The 14547-nt window shown below is 38.8% G+C and overlaps 2 protein-coding genes across 7 annotated transcripts; one reads left to right on the top strand and one right to left on the bottom strand.

The window, feature by feature from the left end:
• Positions 1 to 716: 716 nt before the first annotated feature.
• On the bottom strand, positions 717 to 6395 carry LOC129360313 (H/ACA ribonucleoprotein complex subunit 1-like). 5 transcript variants are annotated; one of them, XM_055030451.1, is made up of 7 exons: positions 6381 to 6395; positions 2905 to 3071; positions 1784 to 1938; positions 1626 to 1685; positions 1424 to 1553; positions 1204 to 1311; positions 717 to 1119 (listed from the first exon to the last, which is right to left on the bottom strand). In XM_055030451.1, the coding sequence occupies exons 2-7, from the start codon at positions 3065 to 3067 to the stop codon at positions 1109 to 1111; spliced, it is 627 nt and encodes a 208-aa protein (XP_054886426.1). In that variant the 5' UTR covers positions 3068 to 3071; positions 6381 to 6395; the 3' UTR covers positions 717 to 1108. The 5 variants fall into 5 exon arrangements, with proteins under 5 accessions (XP_054886426.1, XP_054886427.1, XP_054886425.1 ...); XM_055030452.1 differs by lacking the exon at positions 6381 to 6395 and adding an exon at positions 4369 to 4426; XM_055030450.1 differs by lacking the exon at positions 6381 to 6395 and adding an exon at positions 3295 to 3382.
• On the top strand, positions 3415 to 8561 carry LOC129360310 (alcohol dehydrogenase class-3-like). 2 transcript variants are annotated; one of them, XR_008606016.1, is made up of 9 exons: positions 3415 to 3535; positions 4011 to 4112; positions 4330 to 4480; positions 4589 to 4676; positions 4763 to 4982; positions 7297 to 7560; positions 7658 to 7821; positions 7899 to 8037; positions 8300 to 8561. XR_008606016.1 is itself a non-coding variant. In XM_055030445.1 (9 exons), the coding sequence occupies exons 1-9, from the start codon at positions 3518 to 3520 to the stop codon at positions 8331 to 8333; spliced, it is 1149 nt and encodes a 382-aa protein (XP_054886420.1). In that variant the 5' UTR covers positions 3415 to 3517; the 3' UTR covers positions 8334 to 8561. The 2 variants fall into 2 exon arrangements, 1 of the variants encoding a protein (XP_054886420.1); XM_055030445.1 differs by having other exon boundaries at positions 7658 to 7790.
• Positions 8562 to 14547: the final 5986 nt, after the last annotated feature.

The raw sequence follows: 14547 nt of genomic DNA, 5'->3' as shown, positions 1-14547 counted from the left end.
GTCAGCTTGGTTAAAGCAGCAAAAACCGGGTCGAAGTTATAAATCATTTTAACTTGTTAATAATAAGATTTTACGCAACGAATCTACATAAGTTTGGATCTGAATCAAAAGGAAGCCAGAATGTTGTATGACAATGTAGATTAAAAACCTCCTGTCATTAAATTGGGGCTAAAAATACATCTCTAGGATTTACAATAGAAAACAAATTGATGAAAATAAAACTCTTTTGCTTTACTTCGTTGTGGTTTTGTCTGTGCTTTTTGCTCTATATTCGTTTTGAATTTACTTCTGTTAGCTCCGTTAGTTTCAACATTTCCCTTACAAATAATCCAACTGTACTTGATGCCCACTGAAGAGGCTCCAGGACATTAATATCCAGTTTATATAAACTGTTCTAAAATAAATTTTCTGCTCTGAGTCTATTCACCTCTATAGTGTCATTTTCCATCTCGTTCTTTCTGCTTCCAGCAGGACCTTTCAACAAACCATTTCCTCTCAAATCATTCTGTCCATGCAGGTGTTACCAATTCATGTGCATCAATTGTCAGACATTATGCAGATAATTACACTAACATTCAAATCATGCAACTAAATGGTAAATTATCTGTGAACTGTTTTGCACTCTCTTCTATTTATATCTTATTACAAGTAAGGAAAAATCCCTGCATTTATGCTTTAAAACCCTCAAAATAAAAAAAAGAAAAACAGCATAACACTCCCAGACAGACATTTTTTTAATCAAGGCCTTTAACAAAAATTCAGTTTATGAAATATTTCTATTAAAATGTTTCCAGCCCATGCTGAATACACTTAGATTTCTCTGTTAGAAAAATCTCCACATGGAAGTTTTATGAAAGCATTTCCTAGAATTATATCAAGACAGAATATTAGAACAAAAGTAAAGGGTCTCCTCTGTGTCAGAAACAAACACATGAACCTTTTAAATAATGGTAAAAAATATATATAAAATCCATCAGTCATCCAGACAACAGATGAAGAAAACTCATCAGTTAAAGTCCTAATGAGTCTGTGAGGCCAGAATCCAGCAGACTGAAAGCTTCTAGTCGGAGGTTCAATGTGATGTTGACTCCAGGCCAGCAGAGTGCGCTCATCTTCCACCTGAACATCAGAACAAACCATGAGGACACCCAGCGACAGTTTGACACCAGGTGACAAATATTCTGTACAGAGAGAAGTTCTGACCTCTGAATCCCCGTCCTCCTCCTCCTCTCCCCCTGAAGCCGCCTCCACCTCCTCGACCTCCTCCAAACCCTCCTCGGCCGCCTCCTCCCCTCCCGCCTCTAAAACCGCCTGACAGAAGCAAAAACAGGAACTAATCATACATGATGGTCCTGGCTATGTACATACCCAAGAAGCAGCACCAGCATTCAACAGATGATTGAACATGACAGACTAGACCAACCTCCACGCCCACCTCCTCTTCCTCCACCTCTGCCCCCTCCTCTTCCACCCCCCCTCGGCGGCCCCTTTTCTCCTGGAGGTCTTGGCAGGAACCTCTGCAGCGGCAGCAGCTTCATCGGATCAATATAAAACTAAAACCGAAGGGATTTAGAATCAGTTCAGTCTGGAAAACAATCAATCACAGTCTGGAAATGAGGCTTTACCTTCTGCATTTTCTTGAACGAAGATGCTTTCATGTTTTCAGAAAGCTTTACTGAAAAATACTGCAGGAATCGGTTAAAGAAAGAAATCAATCCTGGATACAACACATGAAAATCCTCAGAGGGTTCAGAGCCTAAAATTATGACAACAGAAAGGATACGAAGTCTCGGAGCTGTCCGAATATCTCGTCCACTTTCCCGATCTGCTCCTTGTTTTCCAAGTAGACCGGAGCGTTGAAATAGGGAACTTTGTTTTCCTCTGTCGTACACTTACACACGATGTCATCTTCACAGGGGTGCATGAATTCTCCCAGAGCTGCAGAGACAAAGTCATTATGACATTAAATTATTAATATCTAAAAACTAGACACACCTGCACCACAGAGTCAGCTACTTGCAGCAACATTTATGTCCTGGGAAATTATTCAGACCAAAAGGTAATGGTGGATAATTGATTAAAGAAAAGAAAAATTCATGATTTGCAATACTCCAGGTATTTAGAGATCTGCAGACACACCAGCACATACGTGCGACATGTTCCCACCAGGTTCAAGTTGACCTGACAGCACCCACTTCCATTTCAGCCTTTACCCGCAGGTTCCCATTTTATCCACTTTTAGTTCCATTTAAAACCATTTCATATTTTATGGTCATGAAACAGATTCAATCTCAGAGATATTTTATGGGACTTTATTTTGAATCAGAATCAGCTTTTATAATCAGCTCCTCTTTAGGGCATTCAGATTTACATAGAAAACATCACCTTTCAAAACTTCAAATGTACAGATGATTAACAATCAAAAGCTTAAATAACAGCTGAATTTTCTAATCTCAAAAACCCCAAATCCCAGTGGGATTAAAAAGGAGGCTTTATGGATGCATGGAGCAGCAAAAGCAAATGAGATGAATTAGCGCCTAACAACTGATAGTGTCATCCAGCACATGTTACTGGATGACACGCAAATAAAGGCTCTGCTGCCCGAATATCCAGCTGTTAGCATAAGATCACAAACATCACTTTCATACACCAACAGTCTTCAGTTGGTGAAAGCTGCTCCAAGACTGACTGATACCAGAAAATCTTCCTGCTCACAACATCCACAAGCAACTGCAAACTCGTGGATGATAGGAGTTAATTTAATTAACTAAATAAAATATTTTTGAATTCAATGTAAAACCAACCAGAATTAGCCCATAACGTCAGGTTTTAAAACAGACGTAATGTGCCATCTCATCCGTCTCCTCAGCGCTGTGCTACCTCCGCTGGTTGAACTGATCTTACCCACAACTCGCTCCGGAGGACCGAAGTCCTGCTGCCTGTTGAAGCCGCCTCTTCCACCACCTCGGCCGAATCCTCCACCGCCTCTGAAGCCCCCGCCTCGGTTAAAACCTCCACCTCCTCGGTTAAAACCCCCACCACGTCCACCTCCGCCTCTGAACGACATTTTTCTTTGAAGGTTTGAAATGGAAAGAAATGAGAAGCAAAGCAAAACAGTGGAAGTTGAACTCAGTAGTATCAACACATAAGCTAACAGTATTAGCTTCTGCTAACTAGTTAGCTTCCTAGTGCACACTCACAAAACAAGATTATTAAACTAAAAACATGTTATAGCATCAATTAAGATGTAAAAACAAAAACAAAAAAACCTAAAACATTTATTAGAACACATACTTGTATTACTCGCTGAGCGCTCTACCGACTACAATCTCCATGCGACAACACGTGTGACAGACTGCCGTAAACATAAAGTGTATCGGAAAGTGTCGTAAACCTCCTGGGCGTCATCACGCCTCATTTTTTTTTCCTCTTTTGACATTTGCGACTGGTTAAGTGACAGTTTTTCAAGTTTCTTTTCTAATATTTGTTCACTTCCAGACCTTCTTTTCACTTAATAATGGCAACAACAGGACAGGTAAGAAAGCACAATTTTATCTTTCTTTTATTTCAACAATAAATAAATAAAATAAATAAATTACCGACGTGATGCTGAAGTTTACATCCGACTCGCGACTTCCTATTTATTTCACATGATCGACGTGTCCATATAGACGAATCCACCATGGAGATATAAATCAAATAGAGTCTAGGAACTTAGAAAATCTTCGATTATTTAACTTTTATAGTTAGTTAAGGTGAGATGACGCTTCATAAAACACTAAAGCTTTTCATCTATATGATATAAACATATTGGTCCAGATGAGGCGAAACTGGGTAATCCAATCTTTTCAGATTTTTAACTAGAGGTTTAAAAACTGCGAAACATCCCTGGACAGAGGGTTGGTGTAAGTCTGATATGGACTTCATCAACTGCTGGTTGTTCCTCATCCAGTCTTTACAGCTTCAGGGTGTGGGAAGGAAAATCATTTAGCATATTTAATTGTTTCCAGGTAATCAGATGCCTGGCTGCTGTTGCTTGGGAGCCCAGGAAACCTCTTTCTATTGAAGAAGTGGATGTTGCCCCTCCTAAGGCTCATGAAGTCCGGATCAAGGTACACACCCTGACACACACGTTTGAATTAGTTTCTGATGCAGTTTTAGAGATTTTCATGCTGACTTTGTATGTCATTTAAATATAATCTCAAAGTTATGCAAAACCATATCTGAAAGATAAAAGTTGTTACTGCCTAGACTTGATAATCATGCTGGGAAAATTTCAGCTTCCTCTTTATGAAACTGCTGAGTTATTTCAATGTTTTGTTTCTGTAGGTTGTTGCCTCAGGCGTGTGCCACACAGACTGTGAATACCTGTATGAAGCCGGAAGAGGAACGCACGCCCGACCTTTCCCTCTGGTTCTCGGCCATGAAGCGGCAGGTGTAGTGGAGAGTGTTGGCCCAGACGTAACAAAGTTTGCACCGGGTAATTTTCACAGTAAAACGCACAAATATCAGAGTCGGATTTTGGTTTTACTTCATCTTTTTTGCCCATTGGATCCTCTTAATGCTTTTGCTTTCATTTTGTTGTCAGGGGATAAAGTTATTCCTCTTTTTCTTCCGTTTTGTGAAGAGTGTGACCAGTGTAAATGTGAGAAAACAAACCTCTGCAAGAAGAACTGGTGATTTCTTAGTCACACACACGATCACATGCATGATGTTTCCCCCACAGACTTTAATTACATTCTGATCTTCATGTCACTGACAGGGAAAACACACAAGCGGGTGTTTTGGCTGACGGGACGAGTAGAATATCTTGCAGAGGTCAGCAGGTCTATCAGTTCCTGGGTGTCAGCTCCTTTTGTCAGTACACGGTGGTCCCCGATACGTCTCTGGCTAAGATAGACCCCAAGGCTCCGCTGGATAAAGTCTGCCTGCTGGGCTGCGGCGTCTCCACCGGTTACGGTGCGGCTGTTAAAACCGGGAAGGTGAGAGGACTGAAACTATCTGGTTTCCCTTATGCCCGTCCCTCTGTCTTTTCTTCTTATATTTTTCCATCTTTCCTCTTTTGTTGTACTTTCCCTACTTTTTTCTCCTGTTTTTCCTTTTGCCTATTCATTTCTTCCCAAGTTTTCTTCTTTCTTTAGTTCTACTGCTATGTCCTTCCACTCTGTCCTTTTCTTTTTTCTTCCTTTCGTCCTTCCTTCCTGGATTCATGTTAGGGAAAAACGACTAAGAACTTGTTAAAGGTCAGAATTCTTGCATAATGAAAATATAAAAACCAGAATTTGGTTGCAACCATTCTTATTGAATGGTTGCTATTATGAAAATTCTCCACAAGATGGCAGTAGACCATCCGAGCTTCCTTAGAATATTCTTGTAAAAAGGAGCTCAAAGAGGTATTACCTCTGCATTACTGTTCATATTATTATTTTATTTTATGTTTATTTTTAAAGGGACAGTCCAACTGGCTTCTAGGCAGACTGATTCACAGCTTCATCCCTGGTTAGGCTTTTTGATCCAAAAAAACAAAAACATTTATAACACATACAAAGAAGTAACAGAAAATTACAAGCTACATTGCACCAGTAAAATACATTAAACACCCATCAAGATCAAATTTTCCATGAACCACAGTGATGTTTTTTCAGCCAGTGCTTCAGAGAAAAGCCTCGTGTCTGACAACATGTCTTACAAAATCTTTCATCACTGAGATCCTGTGACTGAGTTCCTGATTGGCCACTTAAATATTGTTTTTAGAAAATCATTCAAATTCTGCAGCCTGATAAGGAGAATCTGTAGTTAGATAAATGACTGCATCATCTGCGTACAGCGAGCAGAAAAGCAGAGCCCAAGCATCCACCCTTGTGGTACACCAACATCACACAACTGGTATAAATATGGTCACGTTTTACCAACAGAGGGAATTAAGGCTGATAAACAGGTGCAGACAAAACTAGACAAAACTATTTCTATCCTGATTTTTCTCGCTCTGTGTCCATTTTACCCTACACGCGGAACCGACAGACACCAGCTCAATGAGCAGATAAAGCAGAGATTATGTTCAGTCAGAAAAATCGATACCAAAAACAATCATTTCCCACACAAAAAAGTACCCAAAAGCACAAGAACATCCAGTCTGTTTGTTGCATTATGTTGTCAGACTTGATGTCTACATTGACATTATTGATATGAACACAGCGGTGGTTGATTAGCTGAGTTAAACTTCTCATGACTCGGTCCGCAGGTTGTTCTATTTTAGAGCTAACGGAACCAGAACACGCCGAACTGCGCAGGATGCTGAGGTTATCAGGCTAGCAACAGTTAGGCTAACATAACTAGCTCACTTTTTCAATATTTTCTCTAAATTAAAACTTTTTCCTCACCTGTTAAATGTGAACCTTGTTTATCTACGGCGGCCATAGGGTCGGTTAGTTGGTTAGCCGCTAAATGTTGCGTCCTTTTTTCAGATTCTGTGCGTGATTGTGGTATTTTCCGATATTTCTGACTCGATGGACGGAAATGGCGCGTTTGTGGTCACGTGACGTCCAGTCCAGTGAGAGCGAGGCAGACATAGCGAGGCAGCATATATATATATATATATATATATATATATATATATATATATATATTATATATATATATATATATATATATATATATATATATATATATAGTTCTACTGCTATGTCCTTCCACTCTGTCCTTTCGTCCTTCCTTCCTGGATTCATGTTAGGGAAAAACGACTAAGAACTTGTTAAAGGTCAGAATTCTTGCATAATGAATATATATATATATATAAAATATATATATATATATATATATTTTTATATATATATATATATATATGCTGCCTCGCTCTGTCCTCTCGCACGTGCCACTCAGATTACATTGGATTGCATTCAGTGTTGTCGGAAAAATGATATTCATGCGCTTAATGTCTGATTTGCCATAACTATTTATTGAATTCATTGTCGCCAGCTGGGGTGGTAACAGGGGAGGCAAGGCTCTCAGTTGGGGTGGCACATCCACCCCATGCCACCCCAGTAGATCTGCGTTTTTCCCCTGTTTTAGCACGTTTCTGTCGAGAAACACGGTACGATTTGAAACAGTTTTGATGCTTGTGGGCAAATCTAGTGGTTGAACAAATTTATCTCAATCCAGATGATTTTTTTTATGGACTCTGTAAAGTTACATATGGCCATTTCTGTTGAGTATTTTGGTCCAAATTATTGTCCAATATCTTATTGTTTCTTATGGAAGTTAAATTTCTTTTTCATTCATCTTTGCGTTTCCATCCAGGTTGAGAAAGGTTCCTGCTGTGCTGTGTTTGGGCTCGGAGCGGTGGGTCTGGCCGCCGTTATGGGCTGCCAGGCGGCCAAGGCCAGTAGGATCATCGCGGTCGACATCAACCCTGACAAGTTCCAGAAAGCCAGAGAGTTTGGAGCGACAGAGTGCATCAACCCCAGAGATTATGAAAACAAGGACATCCAGGATATTCTGGTGGAGAAGACCAACGGGGGGGTGGACTATGCTCTAGAATGTGTTGGCAATCCAGTGACCATGGTGGATGTCATTTCTTCTTTTTTTTTAACTGAGAAAACTAAGATTTGAGGTTTTCCATGTAGTTTACGAAAGACTGGGCTTGTTTTGCTGTTTCTAGAGTGCTGCGCTGGAGTCCACAAGAGACGGCTGCGGAACATGCATCATTGCTGGGTGGACAGAGACGGAGTCGATGAGCGTCCAGGTTATAAAGATCCTGATGGGGCGCACCCTGAAGGGGACTTACTTTGGTGGTCAGTTCAAAACATTCCAGCCTTATTTTAGGTTTGTACTTTTACTTCTGGGGTGTGAATACTTTTGGAAACTGACCTAATCAAACTTGATGTTGTTTTGTTGTGAAGGTTGGAAAAGTGCGAAGGATGTTCCTCAACTGGTGGAGGATTACATGCAGAAGAAACTGAAGCTGGATGAATTTATCAGTCATAATCTCCCGCTGGCTCAGATCAATGAGGCCTTCGACCTGCTGAGGAACGGCCGAAGGTGAGAAGCTGTTCAGTTATCACTCAGTTGGTGGTTGTTTCCTATGTTTAGGTAGCTACAGAGCAGAGCCAGACTTAAATCACTGAGTAAATCTCATAACTTTCTTATTCAATTTAAAAAGCTGAATGAATTTCAAACTCATTAAAGTCATCTTTTTAATGCACCATGTAGTTTATTTTTTAATATCTGCTGTAATGTATTTTCTTCTATAGAAGGAAACCTTGAGTTATCCTCATCATTCTTCTTGTTTTTATTTGTTTAGTATCCGAACAGTCATCAGTCTGGAAGACTTCTAAAAGAAGGTTACACCAGAACTGAGTCCAACAAGAAGAAGTGCCTTTATCCTTTGATTTATCCAAGTTTTAGCAACAAGTTACCATAAATCCCACTAGGTGGCAGTGTTGTATCATAGAAAAAAATTGGACATTTGTCCCTATAATCATCCTATCCCATTTCCATTTATGAAGTTTCTTTTATTTTATGTTTTTCCTACAGTTAATTAAAATCTTGATGCAAACACCACACCCCAATGTCTCTCATTTAAAGAAACAAGAAACTAAGAAACTAATTCTGCAGCAGCATCAGAGTATATTCTGCATACATCTGTCACAGTTGGCAGCTACCATGACTCTGAAGTTGCTTTGCACCAACTTGGACAGGAATCTGGGATAAAAGCTGTTGAAACCAAAAGGCCGAATCTGTCCTCAGCTGTGAGGAACGGCGGCTTCATGTGGTCAGGCTGACCAGATTTCGTCCCTGGTAATATTTTACATATTGAGCGGTTAGGAAAACAGTTGTGGGCTGTCAGGACAGAAGACAAAAGGTTGTTTGGGGAATGCTTTCCAGGGAAGAACCAAAATGGCTGTCGAAAGAATTTGTTTTATTGAAGGTCTGTTCAGATCAAATGAACGCTCTTGGCAGCTAAAATGACTTTCCAAACCTTCTTTTTACGAAATTGAAAATAAATTTGTTCTCTTCATCTTCGGTTCTTCTGCTGGTGCCATTAATCAGAGACTAGTTTAGATGACCTGGTTTTACCTTAAAGAGCAAAGCTAAACGTTTAGGAGCTGGAGAGCAGCAGCATGGAGATACCGAATCAGCAGGAGGAAGAGCGAGACGAGTCCAGACAGGTGTTGGAGCGACGGGGAACCATCGTGTCGGACATGCTCTTGGACTTCTGCTGCTTTTTCCCATCCATGTGACTGAACCACTGACTCTTTATGGGAAAAAATACCCAAAAGGAAAATCTATGAGTCCCGTTTGGGGATTTTTTGATCCATGTATCTGAATTGTCACAACAGTTCTTCTGATTCAGCGAGGACACACAACGTTTGTGCAACTTTCTCCACATATTCCCAATGAAGCAGCTTGACATTTAAAATTCATGTTTGAATATTTCTACACTTTCTTTTTATTAAGAAATGGTATCAATGGCAGTGAATGAGTAAATACATACTTAAATAAAAGTGTTTGGTTGAAAAAGGTCATAGGTGTTGTCTTGTATTTCACAACATCTAGATTTCAATAAAGTTGTTTTATTAGTCAGTATGTGTTTGAAATCTTAAAAAAAAAACATCAATTTAGCTGAAATGTTCAACTATTGAGTGCCATACCACAGAAATAATATTCAAAACTGCTCATCATTCGTAAATATTTTTTCTCATTACAACCACAAACTTTGATATTTATCTACACCAGAACATGTATTTTATAGGGACTTTGGAATGGAGCAATTCAAAGTACTGCAAAATTGTGAAGTGATTGGAAAAAAAAAGCATTATTACGAATAAAAAATGCGAACGTATGGATTCATTGTCTCGAGTCGAGAGTTTTCAGGATCAACTTTCACTCCAGGTTCAGCTGCAGCTCTGGTTTCTTTGTTCCCATCAACTGTAATCATCTGCAGACTGAAACATTTCATTTCTTCTTTCCAAAACAGCTCAAGCTCCATCAGATGGAGATTATCTGAAACAAGTCTTGCTACAACTCCCCGAATAAATTTAGGTCTGGACTTTGACTAGGCCATTTGTACCGGGAATTTGCTTTGATCTAAACCATCCATAATATTTATTACTGTATGTTTACAGTGTTTGTCTTGCTGGAAGCTGAACCTCCACTTCAGTCTCAGGTCTTCTGAAGCTTCTAGCTGGTTTTCTTCCAGGATTCATCCCCACAGCATAATGCTGCCATCACTGTGTTCTGATATGGGAATTGTGTGTTCACTGCACTGTGAAGTGAGGGTGTTGTACGTTGTCCTCCACACAGACATTTAGATGTAGGCCAAAAAGTTCAATGTTGGTCTCATGAGATTTGAGTGACTTTTCAAAAACTTAAAACTTTATTAATTTCAAAAGGTTTCAGGATTTTGTTAGGAATAAATATCTGTCATTTTCTTCTTCTTTATCTTGTGTTGGCTTTTCACACAAAATTTTAATTCAATTTATTAAATTTGCTGTTGAAAAATGGCACATTGTAAAATAAAAACATTCCAGAGGTTTAGATTTATTTTTATTTGACCAAAAAGTTTGTTTCTAGTAGATAATAACATGTAAAAGGAGAAACAATTTGGGAACAGTTTTATTGATTTCAACATTATTTTTGCCTCAACATTGAATGGAAAATCTGCATAGGGAATACAGTAACCAAACCCTTTGCTTTTCCCCTATTTGTAGGTTTCCACTGGTATTTTAAGCTTTACGTTCTTGGAGTTGAAAGGCCTCCATTCCATCATCCTAATCTTTACCTCCCTGCTCAGAATCTCAACCAGATTCAAGTCTGGACTTGGATTCGGCTGCTACTGCCAGTCAGAAGAAAGACGTAGGTCAAATTAAGAGATTACTTCAAACTTAAACCTCCCAGGCGTGTGAATCATTTGGGCTTGACTGTGTGAATATTTTCTCAATGTACAGTAGCTGCAAACCTGCTTTTTAATCTGGAATTAGTGTCATCCTGATTCAATTTAGTTCTACATGAAATTTCATTTAAAAGTGGTTTCTCTGCAGCAGAAACCCAAGAAGGAAGAATCGTGAGTTTTAAATGAACAACAAATTTATATTTGAGAAGCTTTATGGGATGTTGGCTCAGCTTCAACGTTCTGGCGCTTCCTCAGTAACGCCAACCACCAAACATGCATGGAAAGGGACAGGTGTATTTGCTGGAGAGTAATATTAACATTGGATTTTTCTCTATAATGGTTTCAATCAGGAACTATTTTTAAGATTTTTTATGAGCATGTGACATGAATGTTTTCAGTCTTCTCTTCTGCAGATCAACATTGCAAAAAGAAAATTAGTGCGTCCGGCATTATCTATTCATCGGTTTACATGATGAGTTGATTTACTCACAACTGATTAAACAGAGCTGTAGTTGCAATGAAATTTTTTTAACCAGTTATATGTTATTACAGAGGTAATGTTTAGTAGCACTATAGTTTTACAATCTTCCACGGTGGCAGAATTTCTTGAAAAAATATGCTTAAATCTTCAAAAATAGAAAGCAAAGCAGGTCAAACGTTTGTAGGAGTTTTTTTAGGGCCAGCCCAAAGCACAAGCAAACTAAGTGTCTGCCCAGGACTGCCTGTTTAACTGGTCACATGGATTTTAAAACTTTAATTGTGCATTTTTTATTGATCAAGAGTCAACATTTAAATTTGCACTGAATGATTCTGGATGTTAAATTAAAAAGAGATTGAAAATGTTATTATAATTCTAAATCTGGGATATAAGAGAACTAAATGCATTCAGACAGAAGAACATCTACATGGTTACTACTAGAAAGGATAATTCAACATCATCAGTTTAATAATTTATGCTGCATTTATCTGGGTGGAAGCAAATTTCCATGCCAATAATGTCTGTAAATATAGTAATTGATTATTTTGTGTGGGTTAAATGACCTTTGGGTCTTTAAATCTAAGATTTAAATGCACTAAAACGGGCAGTAATTATTGCCAGTAGTTGGCAGCAGATAGAAAGTTAGGTTCACTAATTCTCTAAACAAAAATCTTAGCTCCACTAACACTAAACAATAGATGAAATTAGTGCCAGCTAACGCTAAGCACATCAGAAAACAGTTGAAGTTAATAGTAAACATTAAGACCGCTGTCTCTCAGTTGGTATCACACCACTTCATTTCCTTCCAGTTGACGACTGCTGAGACTCACAAATAGCAAAGTCCTCTTTTTATTTTTGGCAGCTGATTTCACTACATATTCTTACTTTAAAATTGTATGAATTGAAGGACCACAGTCAAAGACATATGATGTGACGAAAAGTTTATCCAAGGCATGAAAATGAAAACCCATAATCTTGAAAGCTATCTGTCATCCTGAAGTTCAAGTGGCTGAAGTGAAACATGAAAAACAAACAATCCGAGGGGTGAGCATAGAAATGCTTCTGCTTGCATCCACACTTGATTTTATTTTTATTTTTTACAGTAATATGCTGCACTAGGAATTTCTACAATCTCAGGCCAATGCTGAAGTTTTCTGTTCAGACCAGTTTGAAGCTCAGGATGTGAAATACTGCTTAGCATCAAATATTTATGGTGCTTAAAATACACAGCCTGAGTAGCTCTGATCTGTTGGCAACACTGCAAAATAATATATTGAGTGATCATTAATTTGTTAAATAAATGATTAGATTTTGATTTGTGTGAAATAAACTGAGGAGGAAGTTCATTGCATTGATGCAGTTTGTAGCTCCACTGCTAAGGTTTGCAGCCCACTGAAGTCACCAGAAGCTGCCCATGTGAAGCTGCCGTTTTAGCAGTAAATCCAGGCCATTATACGCCTAATGCCAGGCAATGGCTGTGACATCCCTGGTCTTTCATCGACACAGATTTAGCTTACTTGTTAGAGGAATGAACTTAACTTGATTTGAAAATGGCACAACAGTGAACTAACTCAGCATTTGGGAAGAACAGCTGTTTTAGCTGAAGCTTTAGTGCACTGCAGGGGCTTTCATGAAGAAGAAAGATTAGAAAATGGCCCACTGACTCGATAAACATTCATCACAGTTTCTCCTTCAACTGGAAGATGAATATCCTTCTTTAGATTCCTCCAAACTCTTCCTCTTTTTTGCTAATTCAAAACCTTCATCCCATATAAATACTATATCATGCTTTTCTCAATGAGCCGTGCTAGATCACGTTTCATGTTTTGCAAGCTGTCAGTCATGGCTGCGCTTTCTAGATGAATTGCAACAGAAATAGACAACAAAGAGCAGGATTACGTAGACCACACATAGCTATTACTGCAGAGACAGACAAACACGCGCTCACATGGAGGGATTCATGCGTGACAGCTCTAAGCTTTTGTTGTCTTTTGTCTGACAGTAGCAGTAAGGTAGTAATTGAGAGATTAGCTGGAAGGTGCTATCATGACACTCCCTTGTTTTGTCTCTCCCACACTGGTCAAACAGCTCATCAGCAGCAGGCATGGGAAGAAACCATGTGACTTATTTTAGCTCCTTTGAGTCGTCCTTGAATGACTTGGTACAAAAATGTTCTCTGTATAGAAAAGTATAACTGAAACCTTTTCAAAGCAAATGTCCCGTCTGAGTTTTTACACGACAGGAATGCACAATCAGATCATCACGTTATGGCCACGCTCACTTGCAGTAAACGAACCTAGTTTGTCTTAAATAATTACCACCTGTGGGATCTGCATGGGACTTTTCATTGACAGGCGTGGATATAAATGTCACATCCAAATCCTTTTTGCAAGTTTTTGCATTTCTTTTAGCTTTGTGTGTTAACTTTGAGTCAATAAAACATCTCCAGTTGGTTTGTGGTGGAGGTAGAGACTTTTCTCATACACTCAGTAGCTTTTCCCAAATCTCTGAAAACGGCACAACGTGAGGAAAATTCTGGGAGATTCAATTTCCCTCCAGGTCTGCACAGTTTACCTGCAACGATCTTTAATCTTTTTTTTTTTACAAATACAAAAATATTAAAACTTCTTTAACTTTTTTGAATTTTGTCAGGTTAGTTCAAAAAATTACGGACCATAAAGTGATTTTGTCTCCATCATTTTTGTCCACTGAAATTTCGACTCATTTCTTTTAAAAGTAGTTCCAATTCAGTCAAATTGGATGGAGACTTTAGTTTTCATATAAATGCAGCTGAGACTTTTCAAATGTTTATCTGAACATAATAATGATTCCTTGCATCTTCTTACTATAATTGAAGTGTGTATATGAATTAAAGTTTGGAATCAGTTTCGGCTGAACGTCTCTTTATGCCCTACTGAAGATCTCTCTTTAGTTTTCTCTTATAGTTCTGTCTTCCTGATGCGTCTCGGATCATTTAAGTGTTGCTTCAAAAGGCTTTCAAGGCTGCGGTAAGACAAGGAACATCAAAATGAGTGTGTGGTGAGTTGCAGTTACCTTGTTAGACAACCACCATAAAATAAATCATTCTGTTTTTCTCCCTCTGCTCACAATAACGCACTGTTTTCCAAAGATGAGACTTCCAAATCAATGTTCCTTGGCTCGCTGCCTGGCCACAAAG

Source organism: Poeciliopsis prolifica, unplaced genomic scaffold (assembly GCF_027474105.1).
Source record: "Poeciliopsis prolifica strain line A6 unplaced genomic scaffold, Auburn_PproV2 SCAFFOLD006, whole genome shotgun sequence".
NCBI lineage: Eukaryota > Metazoa > Chordata > Actinopteri > Cyprinodontiformes > Poeciliidae > Poeciliopsis > Poeciliopsis prolifica.
The sequence above is the reverse complement of the archived record's forward strand: the minus strand, read 5'-3'. Positions and strand labels throughout refer to the sequence as shown.

What these genes read in the sequence shown, in the direction of transcription:
- LOC129360313 (XM_055030451.1), bottom strand. Translation starts at nt 3,067, where the DNA reads ATGTCGTTCAGAGGCGGAGGTGGACGTGGTGGGGGTTTTAACCGAGGA. An exon ending in TCGGACAGCTCCGAGACTTC is followed by an intron (nt 1,686 to 1,783) that starts GTATCCTTTCTG and finishes CGATTCCTGCAG; the next exon opens with TATTTTTCAGTAAAGCTTTC. An exon ending in AAGAGGAGGTGGGCGTGGAG is followed by an intron (nt 1,312 to 1,423) that starts GTTGGTCTAGTC and finishes TGCTTCTGTCAG; the next exon opens with GCGGTTTTAGAGGCGGGAGG.
- LOC129360310 (XM_055030445.1), top strand. An exon ending in CGGCTGTTAAAACCGGGAAG is followed by an intron (nt 4,983 to 7,296) that starts GTGAGAGGACTG and finishes GTTTCCATCCAG; the next exon opens with GTTGAGAAAGGTTCCTGCTG. An exon ending in CTGCTGAGGAACGGCCGAAG is followed by an intron (nt 8,038 to 8,299) that starts GTGAGAAGCTGT and finishes TTATTTGTTTAG; the next exon opens with TATCCGAACAGTCATCAGTC.